Consider the following 19,168-nt stretch of genomic DNA (forward strand, 5'->3'; position numbering starts at 1 on the left):
GCTATTTTATAAAAGTACCAACATGTCTGTGTGTAATGGTTGTCCCACACTAGACTTATCATGAAGTAGCAGCATGATGTAGGAAAAGATGTAATGGCTACTTATGGCGCCTACAATTAAAGAAGCAGAATATATTTGCCTGATTTCCACTAGATGGCAGTTTATACATGCAGTTGGATTGAACAGTTGTCACAACATGGTGCCATGAAGCTGTGCAGTTAATAAGAAACTTCTCATCCAAGGTTTTCTGCTGATGCCAATCATAGATTTCTTCGGCATGTAGACCATAATGCAGCCGCATTGCAATCCGGGATGCTTAGGCTTCAATTATTCTTAGCCTTTATACATAGTCCACCATAGAGTATATTACAAGAGCAGCACTGAGTACAGGCTCACAATGAGATATCATGAAATATAATCTAAACACAGATATTTCTGAGGACCAACCGTAGTCGTCGCTTTATTGGGGCTGGTCCCATCTGGGACTTGTAGCTATCCGAGAACGGGACCTCGCGCATGCGCAACCACCTATTCATTCCACGAGGTGGGCTTCTTCTTCAGGATGGACGCAGGTCTCAGAGGGGCCACGCAGCCTTCGGACACTTGGGATGTGCCATAAATGTCTCGGCGGGGACACCCCCCCACCATACATCGGCACTATCTGAGGCATGCACTTGGGTCTAGGCCTCGCCATGCACCTCGTGGTCATGTGGCTGCGATGTCCGTGGCCGTGTCCTGGAACGAGGAATCTGGGGATATTTCCCCATCCGAAAACTTCTGAAATAGAAAATGGATCTAGACAGAATCCAAACTTGTAATGCATTTATTAAAAAAAATGACAAACCGCCCTATTTCTCACCCATAAGGACATGCAAGGAATTCTATGTATCTCATTTCAAAATCGTAGTTGCACGTAATCTCTATTATTCCCTATGGGTAATAAAAAGGCAAGCAATCCACACACATGAAATTGCTTGCCACTCAAAGTCACAAATGACACTTAGTTTGCCAACTTGAAGTGAAATGATATTGCTTGAAGGGGTTTGAGTTTCACAGTAATAATAATCCAAAAATAGATCCATGCCCCCTATTTGTTGTAACCTTTCAATTGATTTATTCAGCTAATAACAGTTCTTGGCTTGGGGCGACATCCAGCTATAGCGAGGTACAATGTAATAGCACTGCTCAATCTAACAACAGAGATTTTTTTTTCTGGTGTTTTAAACTGCTTGAAAAAAACACCAGTGGCACTTTTAGTGGCATTGTTCATTCAGTGTCACTTTGTATATACATATTATTTTGATGTTTGTGAAAATCCGTAGAAGCCTATGGGAAAAACATTAGAAAAAAACTGCAAGCACAGAGCATAATTAATTTTTTTTTTTAAAAAGTTGCTAAAACAGCATTTAAATACCAGTGGAAACACTATTAAAAGGTTATTCCTATCTCCAAAATCATATCCCAATTATAGTAGATGTAATAATATTAATATTAACCCTGCTGTTGTCTTCGGTTTGGGGAGACCTATTTTGAGCGTTGGTATTTTTTGGGGGTGTTCAAGATGCGGTTCTGAAACTTGTTGTTGATTGACTTAAATGAGGATAGGGCGGTCGGCCACGGGTTTCAGAGCCGCATCTTGAATATTTTAAAGAATATTGAAGTTCAAGGTCGGTCATTTTTGACCGAAGACAACAGCAGGGTTAATAATAATCACAATAATATATACCTCCAATTAGAAATGTAGTATAGTTCTTCTGATTCACTATGTTTACCCCATGTGCAGGCATTGCAGTAGCTTAGTTATCCATGGTTACGTCCACTAACAACTAACTGTCATTATATCAGTGGTCATAACCATTGATACCTAAGCTACTACAATGCCCAGCACATGGGGAATGTTATTATTATTACACCTACTACGTATTGGAATAAGATCTTGGAGATGGGAATACCCTTATAAATGCACGTGCGTACTCATCGAAATATAGAAAATGCTAAATAAATGTATGTAACTGAGCCCTTTATTATTGCTGACAGGGTCAGATTGGAGCACATAGAGCCCACTAATGGAAGACATCATGAGGGCCTATCCTAAATCTTTACAATACCAATATTTTCACTTTTAGCTCTGAATTATTACCCTCAAAGGTTTAATAATTCATTATATTTCTAAAAAAATATAAGAAAACAAGATGCAACACTATTTTTTATGTTAAAATGACATCATGATAGAAACCTGACAAATCCCACTATTGTCAATAAGATCCATCAGCGACTGTTGGTGTCATTACAGATCTGGCATTGGCAAAATGCTATAAAGGAATAGAAAAATAGAAATAATGATGTGGATGGGCACCTACCTAAGAATAATACTATCAGGTTTGATCACTATTATATTACATGAACACATTTATTTTAATCTTAATGTAACAGTATCTGGGGGTTTGGTTGATAACCTCCCTTCTCGACTTTGGATATACTTGTACTTCCAATGTCAGATCCCAATGCATGATGCGGGCTCAGGAGCTGAGCGTTGACTGCATAGGCAGCAGAGAACATGGCAAAGACTGAGCAACATAGTGTTGAATCATGAACACTACTCCTGTGCACCACACTCTCCTCCAGCTCTCTCCCTCTCCTCCTATTTGTAATTTTGTAAGAGGAAAGACAAATTATCTGCTGGATAGTTAAAAATGTGTTCCCTGTTATAATAATGCTAACATAATAATACATTTTAAGTTTTTACATACTTTTTTTTCAGTCTGGAGTGAAATCAGGGCTAATGCTAGTGTTAGGGGCTTGGTTAGGACAGTTGCATTAAAAAATAAAAATAAAAGAATTATAACAAAGCATAACTTTTTATTTTTTAAAATTTAAGAAGAATGTTTTGCTAAAAGCAGGATCAAACAGCAACTAAAATTGTATCAGTATTTTTTAAAACTAGAATACATGGGTAGGGAAAAAAAAGGAAGCTCAATACTAGACTTGTCGGAGTGAGGTAGGGCTAAGGGTTCTTGGGCTAGAGGGGTGGTGGTCAAAATACTTGCCACACTATGTCAATGTACTATCCAGCCTTGATTATAATATATTACTTCTGTGGATATTATGTTTCTAGATTTGGAGCCTCCAAGGATTCAATGTCCAAGTGTAAAGGAGAAAGTTGCAGAGCCAAATAAGCTTACTGCGAGAATCTTCTGGGACACTCCTGAAGGACGAGACACAGCAGATGGAATCTTAACAGAGTAAGTTGTATCCAGCTCTGCCTCTGTCTTTTTTGAGGCCTTCTGGCACTAGAGTAGGGAGTGGGGACATCTTGTTGCTGTGGGATAGTGTTTCCACCTTTTTAATGAAAAAAAGTTAACTAAGTACCCTGTATTTTTTATATGTGTTACTACTTACTTAGTGTACAGTTTCCATGCATTGCTTTATCCTATAGTATATTTGTTTGTTGTGTCGTTGGTGTGGATGTGTACAGGTCCTTCTCAAAAAATTAGCATATAGTGTTAAATTTCATTATTTACCATAATGTAATGATTACAATTAAACTTTCATATATTATAGATTCATTATCCACCAACTGAAATTTGTCAGGTCTTTTATTGTTTTAATACTGATGATTTTGGCATACAACTCCTGATAACCCAAAAAACCTGTCTCAATAAATTAGCATATTTCACCCATCCAATCAAATAAAAGTGTTTTTTAATAACAAACAAAAAAACCATCAAATAATAATGTTCAGTTATGCACTCAATACTTGGTCGGGAATCCTTTGGCAGAAATTACTGCTTCAATGCGGCGTGGCATGGAGGCAATCAGCCTGTGACACTGCTGAGATGTTATGGAGGCCCAGGATGCTTCAATAGCGGCCTTAAGCTCATCCAGAGTGTTGGGTCTTGCGTCTCTCAACTTTCTCTTCACAATATCCCACAGATTCTCTATGGGGTTCAGGTCAGGAGAGTTGGCAGGCCAATTGAGCACAGTAATACCATGGTCAGTAAACCATTTACCAGTGGTTTTGGCACTGTGAGCAGGTGCCAGGTCGTGCTGAAAAATGAAATCTTCATCTCCATAAAGCATTTCAGCCGATGGAAGCATGAAGTGCTCCAAAATCTCCTGATAGCTAGCTGCATTGACCCTGCCCTTGATGAAACACAGTGGACCAACACCAGCAGCTGACATGGCACCCCACACCATCACTGACTGTGGGTACTTGACACTGGACTTCAGGCATTTTGGCATTTACTTCTCCCCAGTCTTCCTCCAGACTCTGGCACCTTGATTTCCGAATGACATGCAAAATTTGCTTTCATCAGAAAAAAGTACTTGGGACCACTTAGCAACAGTCCAGTGCTGCTTCTCTGTAGCCCAGGTCAGGCGCCTCTGCCGCTGTTTATGGTTCAAAAGTGGCTTTACCTGGGGAATGCGGCACCTGTAGCCCATTTCCTGCACACGCCTGTGCACGGTGGCTCTGGATGTTTCCACTTCTCCACAATCTTCCTCAGGGTCCGGTCTCCTCTTCTCGTTGTACAGCGTTTTCTGCCACATTGTTTCCTTCCAACAGACTTACCATTGAGGTGCCTTGATACAGCACTCTGGGAACAGCCTATTTGTTGAGAAATTTCTTTCTGGGTCTTACCCTCTTGCTTGAGGGTGTCAATGATGGCCTTCTTGACATCTGTCAGGTCGCTAGTCTTACCCATGATGGGGGTTTTGAGTAATGAACCAGGCAGGGAGTTTATAAAAGCCTCAGGTATCTTTTGCATGTGTTTAGAGTTAATTAGTTGATTCAGAAGATTAGGGTAATAGGTCGTTTAGAGAACCTTTTCTTGATATGCTAATTTATTGAGACAGGTTTTTTGGGTTATCAGGAGTTGTATGCCAAAATCATCAGTATTAAAACAATAAAAGACCTGACAAATTTCAGTTGGTGGATAATGAACCTATAATATATGAAAGTTTAATTGTAATCATTACATTATGGTAAATAATGAAATTTAACACTATATGCTAATTTTTTGAGAAGGACCTGTATCTGCATATTGCACTTGTACTAGCAGGCATGTTGGCCCATATTTTTGGTTTAAGTTGCATAATTAGCAGTCATACAGTCTGCTAGGAAATTAATCTCTTTAAATGAGTCCATGTATCTGTCTATGTCACGGTGGTAACGTGCATGCCTTCTGACTGCTGCCCTACTCACCATGGTTACCGCGTGACTTCTCTACGTGTCTAGCCAGCTTACTGAGTTTGCCTTTTGCGGAATTCCCCAGCACTGCTGCATCAGCATGTGGCTTCCATCTTCTTTTAGGGGGCCTGGATGGTCTCTGCAGGAATTTACCCCTGCTGTGTCCTGCAAAGATTTGGTTCCCTGGCCTATCCCGTACCAGCAGGGTCTATATTAGGCAGCTCCTCCCACTACTGCCCGAATATTGGTTCCTAGCCTGTTAGTACCTTGATTAAGCATATCTCCATACTCTGTCTCCCGTTATCAGCAGCCTGTTAACCAGCTGTGTTTGACTTCTCTGTCCATGACTCTGGCTTTGTTCTGTGAAGCCAACCTCAGATCATCTGACTATGCTTTTGTTTCGCCTTTCTGTATCTCGTACCCACGCCTTTTACCCTCTGGTCAGCTGCTGAAGTCCCGAGAAGTGCCCTGGTGTGGTACATGCTGTCTACCAGCAGCCCAGCCTATCCCACCTTCAGAAACCTGGTAGACACTAAGGCTACGTTCACACTAGCGTTCGGCTAGTGTGCGTCGCGCTAGCGTCGGGCGACGCAGCGGCGACGCACGCGTCATGCGCCCCTATGTTTAACATGGGGGATGCATGTGTTTTTGCTTGTTGCGTTTTCCGACACGTGCGTCTTTTTTGATGCTAGCGTCGGACCAAGAAAACGCAACAAGTTGCATTTTTCTTGCGTCCGATTTTCGTCAAAAAACGACGCACGCGTCGAAAAACGCAGCGTTTTTGCGTGCGTTTGCACGCGTTTTTTGGTGCGTTGTGTGTCGCGTCGCCGACGCAGCGGCGCACAACGCTAGTGTGAACGTAGCCTTAGTTACGCCCCTCCAGAGTAAGCCCAGCCAGTGGCGCAGTGGGTTCACACCCACCAGTCTTACAGTCTATAACATACAGTAGATTTATCAAAATACCAGAGATTAGTGTCTATAACTAGTGATGGGCGAACCCCTGGATGTTCGGGACCAGCGGGTTCAGTAGCCAAACCCGGACACCCGGACACCGAAAAAAGTGGCGTAAATTACATGTTGAGAAGTCCTCTTGGACTCAATTGCAATTTTTGTCACAATATAACAAGTTCAGCGAATGATATGTACTTGCATGCATCCATTGTAAAATTTATGTATATTTGACAGCATTACAATCCATTTACCTCTGTGGTGGTCTCATTATTTTTGCATAATTCTATCCCCACTTTTTACATCCCTTTATTATATTGTTTTTACGAATGTTCCAATAAAATCTTGCTACAGTATTTTATGGTTATCCACTATTATGTTCTTTTGTTGATGTATTAATAATTGGTTGGGCCACCCTAAGCAGCAACAACTGTAATCAAGCGTTTGCAATAACTGGCAATGAGTCTGGCAATGGTAATGAAGAGGGTGATGTAAAAGATTTAAAAGCATACTATGGATAAGAATATGGGTGGTGCTAATAGCCACTTAAGCACCACTACCAGTCGCACCAGCTTTAGTACAACTATACGTACAGTAAGTGTAAGGGGGTCATCAAAACGGTCTTGTGGCCCAAGCACGTCTTGGTTAAATGTATTTATTTTGCTACTTTGTAATGTCGTTAAAAAATGTGTATTTATGCTGTATACAGTGCTGCTAAACGTACTATGTTGTTAGGGAAAGTACAGTACCCCAGTTATGACACTAGATAAGGGTACATCAGGTTATATAGTTAGTTTAGGAGGAGCCAACCGTGTATAGGATAGAGGGTATTCCTGTTTTGGGGCAGAAGGGCCAGGGAGCTTGTGCAGGGTGGCTGGACTCCGTAACATTTAAGGAAAATAGCCCAGCCATCCAGGGGCCAGCAGCAGAGACAGCATCAGAGACAGCAACAGAGACATAGAGCATAGACAGAAGCAGAGACAGCAGATGGCAGTAACAGCAGTGGCGAGAGCAGAGGCTACTGCAGGAGTCACAGCAAGACAGTAACACAGGTCGTTCTGAAAATGTTGCAGCTTACTACTTGGGCAGATGCCCTTATGTCTGTGCAAAATAGACGAGGGAACTCCTAAAGGTAGTTAAACTGGACAGGGAGGACGCTGCGATACCGTGCAGGACGGGACATCCCGGGAACACCCTGAAGGATGCAGGGAAAAGCACAGGGAAAGCGAAGGATACATGCTGTGTGGAACCTAAGGTTGATGCTGTAACTGAAATGGACGTGCTACGTATGAAAACAAGTAAAGTTCTATGTTTAAAGTTGGAACCGGACTCTGTCTTTTTATGTACTAAATCAGATGAAGAAGTTTTCCTGCAACCCAGGGAGGATTCGGAGAACCAGGCAAGTGAGTCAGTGGGACTGTATATATGTGATGCGGGCAGCCAGGGTGCGTTTAAGCAGACACCTACTGTATGTGGGCCATGACTACGGCCCTGGCTGCCCCTCACACAGGTCACAATTTGCCTCGTTTACTTTTGGCAAGAGTATTAGCAAGAGGAAAGGGGAGGGTATTATGGAATATACAGTGGGTACAGAAAGTTTTCAGACCCCTTTAAATTTGTCACTTTTTGTTTCATTGCAGCCATGTACTCTGCACCCCACCTTGTCTGAAAAAATCAGACAAACTGAAAAAGAAAAACTGAAAGATCACATGTTCATAAGTATTTAGACCCTTTGCTTAGTATTGAGTAGAAGCACCCCTTTAAACTAGTACAGCCATGAGTCTTCTTGGGAATGATGCAACAAGTTTTTTACACCTGGATTTGGGGATCTTCTGCCATTCTTCCTTGCAGATCCTCTCCAGTTCTGTCAGGTTGGATGGTGAACGTTGGTGGACAGCCATTTTCAGATCTCTCCAGAAATGCTCTATTGGCTTTAGGTCAGGGCTATGGCTGGGCCAGTCAAGAATGGTCACAGAGTTATACTAACAGTTGGCACTGCACTTAGGTTATTCAAATAATCCAGGTGACCTAAGCCTGGCCATCGGGGCATGATCACCCCAATTACGCTGGTAAGGAACAGTGTGTATCGCAATGAACAAACAATGTGCTAAAAGTTGTCCTGGTAAAATGCTGCCACTATGCCCCCTAACATGTGGAAGTACTATAACCCCAAATGGTGAGAAATGACCGCACATATAATGGCCAGAACCGCAAGAGAAAGGTAGATCTCTTACCGTGTGCTGCAATGGTATGCATGCCCCGCTGATACTAGTGGATGTGTGATGATCTGCCGATGTCTGGGTGGATCGGGAGGCACAGTCGGTCTGTTGGCGGTGACCAGAGGATGGATACGGCGGGGTATGGGCAGGCGAGGGCGGTATGGAGTACCGCTAATGAGTGCAGAGCCAGGGAACGTCCCGGCCGGCGGCGTCCCTGGTTGTACTGAGAATCAAAGATGGCCGACGCTGACTAGCAGCGTGTGACGTCACAGGCCTACGGAGGCTCCTAAGGACAAAAAGCTAACCGACGCGTTTCAAAGGGAAAACGCCCTTCTTCATCAGGGTTGTGACGTCACACGCTGCTAGTCAGCGTCGGCCATCTTTGATTCTCAGTACAACCAGGGACGCCGCCGGCCGGGACGTTCCCTGGCTCTGCACTCATTAGCGGTACTCCATACCGCCCTCGCCTGCCCATACCCCGCCGTATCCATCCTCTGGTCACCGCCAACAGACCGACTGTGCCTCCCGATCCACCCAGACATCGGCAGATCATCACACATCCACTAGTATCAGCGGGGCACGCATACCATTGCAGCACACGGTAAGAGATCTACCTTTCTCTTGCGGTTCTGGCCATTATATGTGCGGTCATTTCTCACCATTTGGGATTATAGTGCTTCCACATGTTAGGGGGCATAGTGGCAGCATTTTACCAGGACAACTTTTAGCACATTGTTTGTTTATTGCGATACACGCTGTTCCTGACCAGCGTAATTGGGGTGATCGTGGGGTGGCCAGGCTTAGGTCACCTGGATTATTTGAATAACCTAAGCGCGGTGCCAACTGTTAGTATATTGATTTGTTTTTTACAGAATTGGCACAGATTCTGAGGCCACCAGCAGCTGGGTTATTACATCCTATTTATGTAGTGGGCTGAGGTGTCGAGCGCCGGTGATATTGTGTTGTATGGTCACAGAGTTGTTCGGAAGCTTCTCCTTTGTTATTTTAGTTGTGTGCTTAGGGTCATTGTCTTGTTGGAAGGTGAACCTTTGGCCAAGTCTGAGGTCCAGAGCACTCTGAGAGAGGTTTTCATCCAGGATATCTCTATACTTGACCGCATTCATGTTTCCTTCAATGACAACCAGTCGTCCTGGCCCTGCAGCTGAAAAACACCCCCATAGCATGATGCTGTCACCACCATGTTTCACTGTTGGGATTGTATTGGGTAGGTGATTAGCAGTGCCTGGTTTTCTCCACACATACTGCTTAGAATTATCACCAAAGAGGTCTATCTTCATCTCATCAGACCAAAGAATCTTATTTCTCATAGTCTGGGTCCTTCATGTGTTTTTTTTAGCAAACTATGCGGGCTTTCATATGTCTTGCACTGAGGAGAGGCTTCCATTGGGCCACTCTACCATAAAGGCCCGACTGGTGGAGGGCTGCAGTGATAGTTGACTTTGTGGAACTTTCTCCCATCTACCTAATGCATCTCTGGAGCTCAGCCACAGTGATCTTGGGGTTCTTCTTTACCTCCCTCACCAAGGCTCTTCTCCCACGATTGCTTAGTTTGGCTGGATGGCCAGGTATAGGAAGACTTATTGTGGTCACAAACTTCTTCCATTTAAGGATTAACCTTGAGCACTGCAGAAATTTTGTTATAACCTTGGCCAGATCTGTGCCTTGCCACAATTCTGTCTCTGAGCTCCTTGGCCAGTTCCTTTGACCTCATCATTCTCATTTGGTCTGATATGCACTGTAAGCTGTGAGGTCTTATATAGACAGGTGTGTGCTTTTCCAAATCAAGTCCTATCAGTTTAATTAAACACAGCTGGCCTCCAATGAAGGAGTGAAACCATCTCAAGGAGGATCACAAGTTAATGGACAGCATGTGACTTAAATATGAGTGTCTGAGCAAAGAGTCTGAATACTTATAACCATGTGATATTTCAGTTTTTTTCTTTTATATTAAATTTGCAAAAATTTCTACATTTCTGTTTTTTTCAGTCAAGATGGGGTGCAGAGTATACATTAATGAGGAAAAAAATGAACTTTTTTAAATTTACCACATGGCTGCAATGAAACAAAGAGTGAAAAAATTTTTTTCAGTACCCACTGTATATCACATCACTCTTCATAGTCACAGCAGAATGATGTTACCTTTGATAGCAACAATGTCAATTTCTATTCTATTCAATTCTGTTTTTCTACACAGAATAGTCTGCCCAATCACAAAAGACAAAGAGGGATTATTTTTGGACCATATTTAACTTGAAAAGCATAAAAAGTCTGGCAGTGCACTTTGTTATTAAATGAGCTGTTAATAACTACGAGGTCACCATCAGTTTCCTTTATGAAGTCACTCTGATATTACTAATGCTATGTTTGTGTTAAAGAGCTTGAAAGGGGTTGGATACATTCCTAAAAGACCGGAGAGTTTTACTCATGTTTTTTCAGGGCAATTAGAGACTGTAATTCGCTACAAATCAAATTAGTTTGAAAAATTAATGGAACTTAGTGAATTTGAATTTTGATAGATTCGATCATCTCTAGTGCTGACGTGACATTTTCACCCAGGTTTAGGGTATACTCTAGTCCTTTCTCAGACAAGTAAGTGGGAAGCAAAAGTGCTATGTTGCTGTCATCTTCTATTACCTAAGACCAGTCTATTAATTCATAGTTTATTCTACTAAAATTGAATATTTTTTATATATTAATTATATCTGGCAAAGTATCTTTGAGTCAGGTAAGAGCCTTTGTCATATTTTGTGAGTAGAAATACATTTCACCAATGCAGTAATGTTGAGTATGATGGATAAGTTAATCACATCAAAGTTTTTTTTTAGTGTCATATTAAAAGGACTTCCATCCGGATCTGACTTCCCAGAGGGAGATCATAAAATCCAATACACTGTCTACGATAGAGCTGAGAACAAGGCATCATGTAAATTTACTGTGAAAGTCAGAGGTATGTATGACAATGATTGCACTAGATCATGATTTTTTAGAAAGAACTATTAAAAATTCAAATAAGAAGCTCTTTGTGGGCCAATGTATAGGAATTATTGTTGCGAACTTACAAATGTTGCTTTTCTGTTACAACTTTATGCATGTGGTGGAGATATCTGTACATAATTTGTACGGCTACACCTAATATTCATACAGCTCTATATTACAGTGTATGTGCCACCTTATGGTGCATCATGGAACCATACTACTGCAAATGTTATATTGTGGTTCCATACAAATCACAGGTTGTTTAGGGTCTGAGAACCCACATTGAAACTGTGCACAAACAAGGAATATTTCACATTCTCAATTAAAATATAAAAATGGTACCAAAGTAAAACCATATATATAAATTAGGTTTGCTAGGTTTGTCACATTTAAGGAAAAGTCATGTATGAAAAAGATAATCCAGTGTGTTTGCAATCAATTCCAGAATATGTCTTTATCCAACTACACCAACCCAATAGATACAAAGTATCATAGTACACCACTCAGGAGACAGTAATAAAAAGATAACAAATTTTATTAAGGTACAATAATGCTAAAAAGTGTAACAAAAACAGTAAACAGTAAGAGGAAGGATTATTTATACCCGAGTAAGATACACAAAGCTTGAAATTGAGGTAAAGAGTAACCCAGGCAACGGGATAAAGTTGATATATATAACAACCTCATAGTGGCATGCATAACGAATTAACCATCTTTTCTAAAGTGCAAAGTGCAAGTGCCTAAAGAGTTAACATAGCTGCCAACACATACCCATATGGTCCGCCTGTCCTCAATCTCAGAAAAGCCCCGACGCGCGTTTCGCGTTCTTGCTTTGTCAAGGGGAAGAAAAATTGTGCGTGTCCAACAATACCTGGGTAATACAAACTACCTAATAAACTTTTTGCTTCTTCTCTGTCTTTTTACTAAGTAAGGCGCTGTGCTAAGCTGAATGCTCCTGAGAATGGATACGTCAAGTGTTCAGGAGCTAAAGAGAACTATGGTGCAACCTGTGACTATTTTTGCATGGGCGGTTATGAATTACAAGGAAGCCCCGCTCGTGTGTGCCAGTTCAATTCTGAATGGTCCGGCACAGAGCCCACGTGTTCATGTGAGTATATATTAAAAAGTATTAATATTTAGTATTAGTAATATTAGTATTCTTCCTATTTCTTACATTTGTAATTTACATGGGTACACACGAGAAAAGAGGCACACTCTGCTCAAGGAAGGTGCAGGCTGCACTTGGGTGGGACCAAAGTGCTAACTTAAAGAAAAACAGCCACACTCAGGCAATGTTATAATTTGCAAAGTAATTGTAGGTATTTATTACACGTGTAGGACAACACCACAGAAAGATGAGACACTGAAGGTTAGGTTTCGACCCTTCCTAGGTCTTGGTCAAACCTTACTTGTAATTAATTGTGACTTGTGAAGAGATACTGAAGGATGAAGTCCCGGTGGGGCTCTTGTGTCTGCATATATGAAGTGTGGCACAAGAGGTGTTATTTTGTTATTTCAGTACAAAAAGTGAAACTCATATATTTGATCGTCTCATTACAGAGTGATCTATTTCTAGTGTTTATTTCTGTTAATGTTGATGATTATAGCTTACAGCCAATGAAAACCCAAATGTAATTATCTCAGTAAATTAGAATACATCAGCTTAAAAAAATGATTTTAACATCCGAAATGTTGGCCTACTGAAATGTATGTTCAGTAAATGCACTCAATACTTGGTCAGGGCTCCTTTTGCATCAATTATTGCATCAATGCGGCGTGGCATGGAGGCGATCAGCCTGTGGCATTGCTGAGGAGATGGAGGCCCAGGTTGCTTTGATAGCAGCCTTCAGCTCGTCTTCATTGTTGGGTCTGGTGTTTCTCATCTTCTTCTTTACAATACCCCATAATTCAACATTTAGGATTTTAAAATAATTTTTTCAAGCTGGTGTTATAAAGTATTCCAATTTACTGAGATAATGACTTTTGGGTTTTCATTGGCTGTAAGCAATAATCATCAACATTAACAGAAATAAACACTTGAAATAGATCACTCTGTTTGTAATGACTCTATATAATATATGAGTTTCACTTTTTGTATTGAAGAACTGAAATAAATTAACTTTTTGATGATATTCTAATTTTGTGAGATGCACCTGTATGTTTCCAAAATAAGATTTGGTGCATTTTTTACACTGCAGAATTTCGGCACAATTAATGCACCTATTGTTTAACCTCTTCATGATGATTTTCTGTTTTTTGCATTTTAATTTTTCCTCCCCTTCTTCCAAGAGCCATACATTTTTTATTTTTCCATTAATTTAGACGCAGAAACGCTTGTTTTTTGCAGGATGAGATGTACTTTTGAATGACACACATTATACTAGAAAATGTGGAAAAAAAAACTTCCAAGTGCGTTGGAATTGCAAGAAAATTTTGAAAAAAAGCTGTTTTGCACTTTAGGGCTGCGTGAGGGCTTATTTTTTGCTGTTGCCAAAAATAAACAATTTAGGCATTTTGATTTTTATTTCTCATTGCGCCGTTTACTGATCGGATCAATTTACTTTATACTTTGATTGGATTTTTGCGAACGTAATGATGCCAAATATGTTTATATATATATATATATATATATATATATATATATATATATATATATATATATATACTAGATGGCAGCCTGATTCTAAAGAATCGGGAGTCTAGAATCCATATATACTTTATTTATTCAAATGTAAAAATAATACAATTAATAAATAATAGTAAGAAAGAACAAAAAATGGCTGCACTCACCAGCTCTTGACAATTCTTGTTATTTAAGGTACAGTTACACAGGATCCATGAACATGCTTATGAGGGGAGGGATGAAAGACATCAGACGACAACTTTGCGTGTTGTGGCAAATGCCACAACAACGGTTCTTTGCTTAAGAACAATGTCAGGTAGTAGGAAAATAGCCAGTTAATAATAGGCAATAGTTCTTTGCAGGAATGCAGATATTAATAAATAGGCAGTTTATATTGCAGAGAAATTGCTGGGCAATAATGGACAATGTCCTTATGTGGCAAATAATAGAGCAATATACCCAATGTGGCAAAGAAGAGGTTAATAAACGGCAGTCTCTCAGTATAACATTCAGTGAATAATAGGCAGTATATGGAGAAAACACCAAACAAAAGTTCAAAATTGGTGTGAAAATGTCACTGAACCACTTCACAACTAAATATATATAGTTTTGGTAAATGGTATTATCATTTTTTTGACGAAATTTGGCAGGAGCTTGAAGAGCAACGTCACTGGGCCCGCCTCCACGCAGTAGAAACTTGCTGTGAGGTAAAAATTCAAAAATCACACCAAAATGGCGGGCGGAGTGTGTCACAGTACGGCACGTTTCTGATTGGTCGCTCGCAGCAGGCGGCAACCAATCAGACACTGGACACTGTTGACGTCACTTATCTCCGAACATTATCTCCGGACAGGAAGTTGGCACAAATTGCAGGAAGTAGTATTCTAGGCAATTATATATTAGATAAAATGTTTTTCTTAATGGGTCAAAAGGGGGGTGGATTGAACTTTTGTATGTTTTTTTTTTTTCAACATTTTTTAAAACTTTTTATTGTATTTAACCCCTTAACCCCCGAGGGTGGTTTGCACGTTAATGACCGGGCCAATTTTTACAATTCTGACCACTGTCCCTTTATGAGGTTATAACTCTGGAACGCTTCAACGGATCTTGGTGATTCTGACATTGTTTTCTCGTGACATATTGTACTTCATTTTAGTGGTAACATTTATTCGATATAACTTGCGTTTATTTGTGAAAAAAATGGAAATTTGGCGAAAATTTAGAAAATTTCGCAATTTTCCAAATTTAAATTTTTATGCCCTTAAATCACAGAGATATGTCACGCAAAATACTTAATAAGTAACATTTCCCACATGTCTACTTTACATCAGCACAATTTTGGAACCAAAATTTTTTTTTGTTAGGGAGTTATAAGGGTTAAAAGTTGACCAGCAATTTCTCATTTTTACAACACCATTTTTTTTTAGGGACCACATCTCATTTGAAGTCATTTTGAGGGGTCTATATGATAGAAAATACCCAAGTGTGACACCATTCTAAAAACTGCACCCCTCAAGGTGCTCAAAACCACATTCAAGAAGTTTATTAACCCTTCAGGGGTTTCACAGGAATTTTTGGAATGTTTAAATAAAAATGAATATTTAACTTTTTTTCACACAAAATTTATTTCAGCTCCAATTTGTTTTATTTTACCAAGGGTAACAGGATAAAATGGATGCCAAATGTTGTTGTACAATCTGTACTGAGTACGCTGATACCCCATATGTGGGGGTAAACCACTGTTTGGGCGCATGGCAGAGCTCGGAAGGAAAGGAGCGCCATTTGACTTCTCAATGCAAAATTGACTGGAATTGAGATGGGACGCCATGTTGCGTTTGGAGAGCCCCTCATGTGCCTAAACATTGGAACCCCTCACAAGTGACACCATTTTGAAAAGTAGACCCCTTAAGGAACTTATCTAGATGTGTGGTGAGCACTTTGACCCAACAAGTGCTTCACAGAAGTTTATAATGCAGAGTCGTAAAAATAAAAAATCTTATTTTTTCACAAAAATGATCTTTTCGCCCCCAATTTTTTATTTTCCCAAGGGTAAGAGAAGAAATTAGACCACAAAACTTGTTGTGCAATTTGTCCTGAGTGCGACGATACCCCATATGTGGGGGTAAACCACTTTTTGGGCGCATAGCAGAGCTCGGAAGGGAAGGAGCGCCATTTGACTTTTCAATGCAAAATTGACTGGAATTAAGATGGGACGCCATGTTGGTTTGGAGAGCCCCTGATGTGCCTAAGCATTAAAAACCCCCACAAGTGACACCATTTTGGAAACTAGACCCCCTAAGGAACTTATCTAGATGTGTTTTGAGAGCTTTGAACCTCCAAGTGTTTCACTACAGTTTATAACGCAGAGCCGTTAAAATAATTTTTTTTTTTTTCGCAAAAATTATTTTTTAACCCCCAGTTTTGTATTTTCACAAGGGTAACAGAATAAATTGGACTGCAAAAGTTGTTGTCCAATTTGTCCTGAGTACGCTGATACCCAATATGTGGGGGGGGGACCACTGTTTGGGCGCATGGCAGAGCTCGGAAGGGAAGGAGCACCATTTGGAATGCAGACTTAGATGGATTGGTCTGCAGGAGTCACGTTGCATTTGCAGAGCCCCTGATGTACCCAAACAGTACAAACCCCCTACAAGTGACCCCATATTAGAAACTAGACCTCCCAAGGAACTTATCTAGATGTGTTGTGAGAACTTTGAACCCCTAAGTGTTTCACTACAGTTTATAACGCAGAGCCGTGAAAATAAAAATTCTTTTTTTTTTTCACAAAAATGATTTTTTAGCCCCCAGCTTTGTATTTTTTACAAAGGTAACAGAATAAATTGGACCCCAAAAGTTGTTGTCCAATTTGTCCTGAGTACGCTGATACCCAATATGTGGGGGGGAACCACTGTTTGGGTGCATGGCAGAGCTCGGAAGGGAAGGAGCGCCATTTGGAATGCAGACTTAGATGGATTGGTCTGCAGGAGTCACGTTGCATTTGCAGAGCCCCTGATGTACCCAAACAGTACAAACCCCCCACAAGTGACCTCATATTAGAAACTAGACCTCCCAAGGAACTTATCTAGATGTGTTGTGAGAACTTTGAACCCCTAAGTGTTTCACTACAGTTTATAATGCAGAGCCGTGAAAATAAAAATTCTTTTTTTTTTTCACAAAAATGATTTTTAGCCCCCAGCTTTGTATTTTTACAAGGGTAACAGAATAAATTGGACCCCAAAAGTTGTTGTCCAATTTGTCCTGAGTACGCTGATACCCCATATGTGGGGGGGAACCACTGTTTGGGCGCATGGCAGAGCTCGGAAGGGAAGGAGCGCCATTTGGAATGCAGACTTAGATGGATTGGTCTGCAGGCGTCACGTTGCATTTGCAGAGCCCCTGATGTACCCAAACAGTACAAACCCCCCACAAGTGACCTCATATTGGAAACTAGACTTCCCACGGAGCTTATCTAGATGTATTGTGAAAACTTTGAACCCCCAAGTGTTTCACTACAGTTTACAACGCAGAGCCGTGAAAATAAAAAATCCTTTTTTTTTCCCACAAAAATGATTTTTAGCCCCCCAAATTTTTATTTTCCCACGGATAACAAGAGAACTTGGACCCAAAAAGTTGTTGTCCAATTTGTCTCGAGTACGATGATACCCCATATGTTGGGGTAAACCCCTGTTTGGGCGCACGGGAGAGCTCGGAAGTGAAGGAGCACTGTTTTACTTTTTCAATGCAGAATTGGCTGGAATTGAGATCGGACGCCATGTCGCGTTTGGAGAGCCCCTGATGTGCCTAAACAGTGGAAACCCCCCATTTGTAAATGAAACCCTAATCCAAACGCACCCCTAACCCTAATCCCAACTGTAACCCTAACCACACACCTAACTCTGACACACCCCTAATTCTAATCCCAACCCTAATCCCAACCGTAAATGTAATCCAAACCCTAACCCTAGCCCTAACCCTAACCCTAACCCTAATGGGAAAATGGAAATAAATACATTTTTTTTAATTTTATTATTTTTCCCTAAGGCTAGGTTCACATTGCGTTAGGGAAATCCGTTTAGCACTAGCGGATTGCGCTAACGCAATGTCTTTTTAGGTGTCGTGTTTAGTGGTCGCGTTAACGTCCCCGCTCTGGAAGATCGGGGATCGGACCTCGGGCGCGCCACGGAGGCTGCAAGCAGCGTCTGAGGCGCGCCACAAAAGATTGGCACCTTGCTAGCGCGAGCCGAAAATGGCACGCTCTAGCGATGCGCTACACCCGAAAATCACATTGCTGTCAATGGTTGTGCTAACGGACCCGTTGCACGGCGTTAATTGTGACATTTTCGCCGTGCAACGCTGTCCGTTAGCGTTAACCCATTAACGCAATGTGAACCTAGCCTAACTAAGGGGGTGATGAAGGGGGGTTTGATTTACTTTTATAGCGTTTTTTATATCGGATTTTTATGATTGGCAGCTGTCACACACTAAAAGACGCTTTTTATAGCAAAAAAGTTTTTGCGTCTCCACATTTTGAGACCTATAATTTTTCCATATTTTGGTCCACAGAGTCATGTGAGGTCTTGTTTTTTGCGGGACGAGTTGACGTTTTTATCGGTTACATTTTCGGACACGTGACAGTTTTTGATCGCTTTTTATTCCGATTTTTTGTGAGGCAGAATGACCAAAAACCAGCTATTCATGAATTTCTTTTGGGGGAGGCGTTTATACCGTTCCGCGTTTGGTAAAATTGATGAAGCAGTTTTATTCTTCGGGTCAGTACGATTACAGCGATACCTCATTTATATCATTTTTTTTATGTTTTGGCGCTTTTATACGATATAAGCTATTTTATAGAAAAAATAATTATTTTGGCATCGCTTTATTCTGAGGACTATAACTTTTTTATTTTTTTGGTTATGATGCTATATGGCGGCTCGTTTTTTGCGGGACAAGATGACGTTTTCAGAGGTACCATGGTTATTTATATCCGTCTTTTTGATCGCGTGTTATTCCACTTTTTGTTCAGCGTTATGATAATAAAGCGTTGTTTTTTGGCTCTTTTTTTTTTTTTTCTTACGGTGTTCACTGAAGGGGTTAACTAGTGGGCCAGTTTTATAGGTCGGGTCGTTACGGACGCGGCGATACTAAATATGTGTACTTTTATTGTTTTTTTGTTTTTTTTTTAGGTAAAGAAAT

The 19,168-nt window shown here is 40.8% G+C and overlaps 1 protein-coding gene across 2 annotated transcripts in view; it reads left to right on the forward strand.

Annotated features, from left to right (window-relative positions):
- SRPX (sushi repeat containing protein X-linked) overlaps positions 1–19,168 on the forward strand; it is a 190,032-nt gene that overhangs the window by 138,266 nt on the left and 32,598 nt on the right. For both annotated transcript variants that reach the window (XM_069761620.1, XM_069761621.1), the window contains 3 exons: positions 3,116–3,242; positions 11,202–11,323; positions 12,281–12,460. In XM_069761620.1, coding sequence (XP_069617721.1) covers positions 3,116–3,242; positions 11,202–11,323; positions 12,281–12,460 — 429 coding nt within the window. The remainder of the gene's footprint in view (positions 1–3,115; positions 3,243–11,201; positions 11,324–12,280; positions 12,461–19,168) is intronic.

This window comes from Ranitomeya imitator, chromosome 3 (genome assembly GCF_032444005.1).
Source record: "Ranitomeya imitator isolate aRanImi1 chromosome 3, aRanImi1.pri, whole genome shotgun sequence".
Lineage (NCBI taxonomy): Eukaryota > Metazoa > Chordata > Amphibia > Anura > Dendrobatidae > Ranitomeya > Ranitomeya imitator.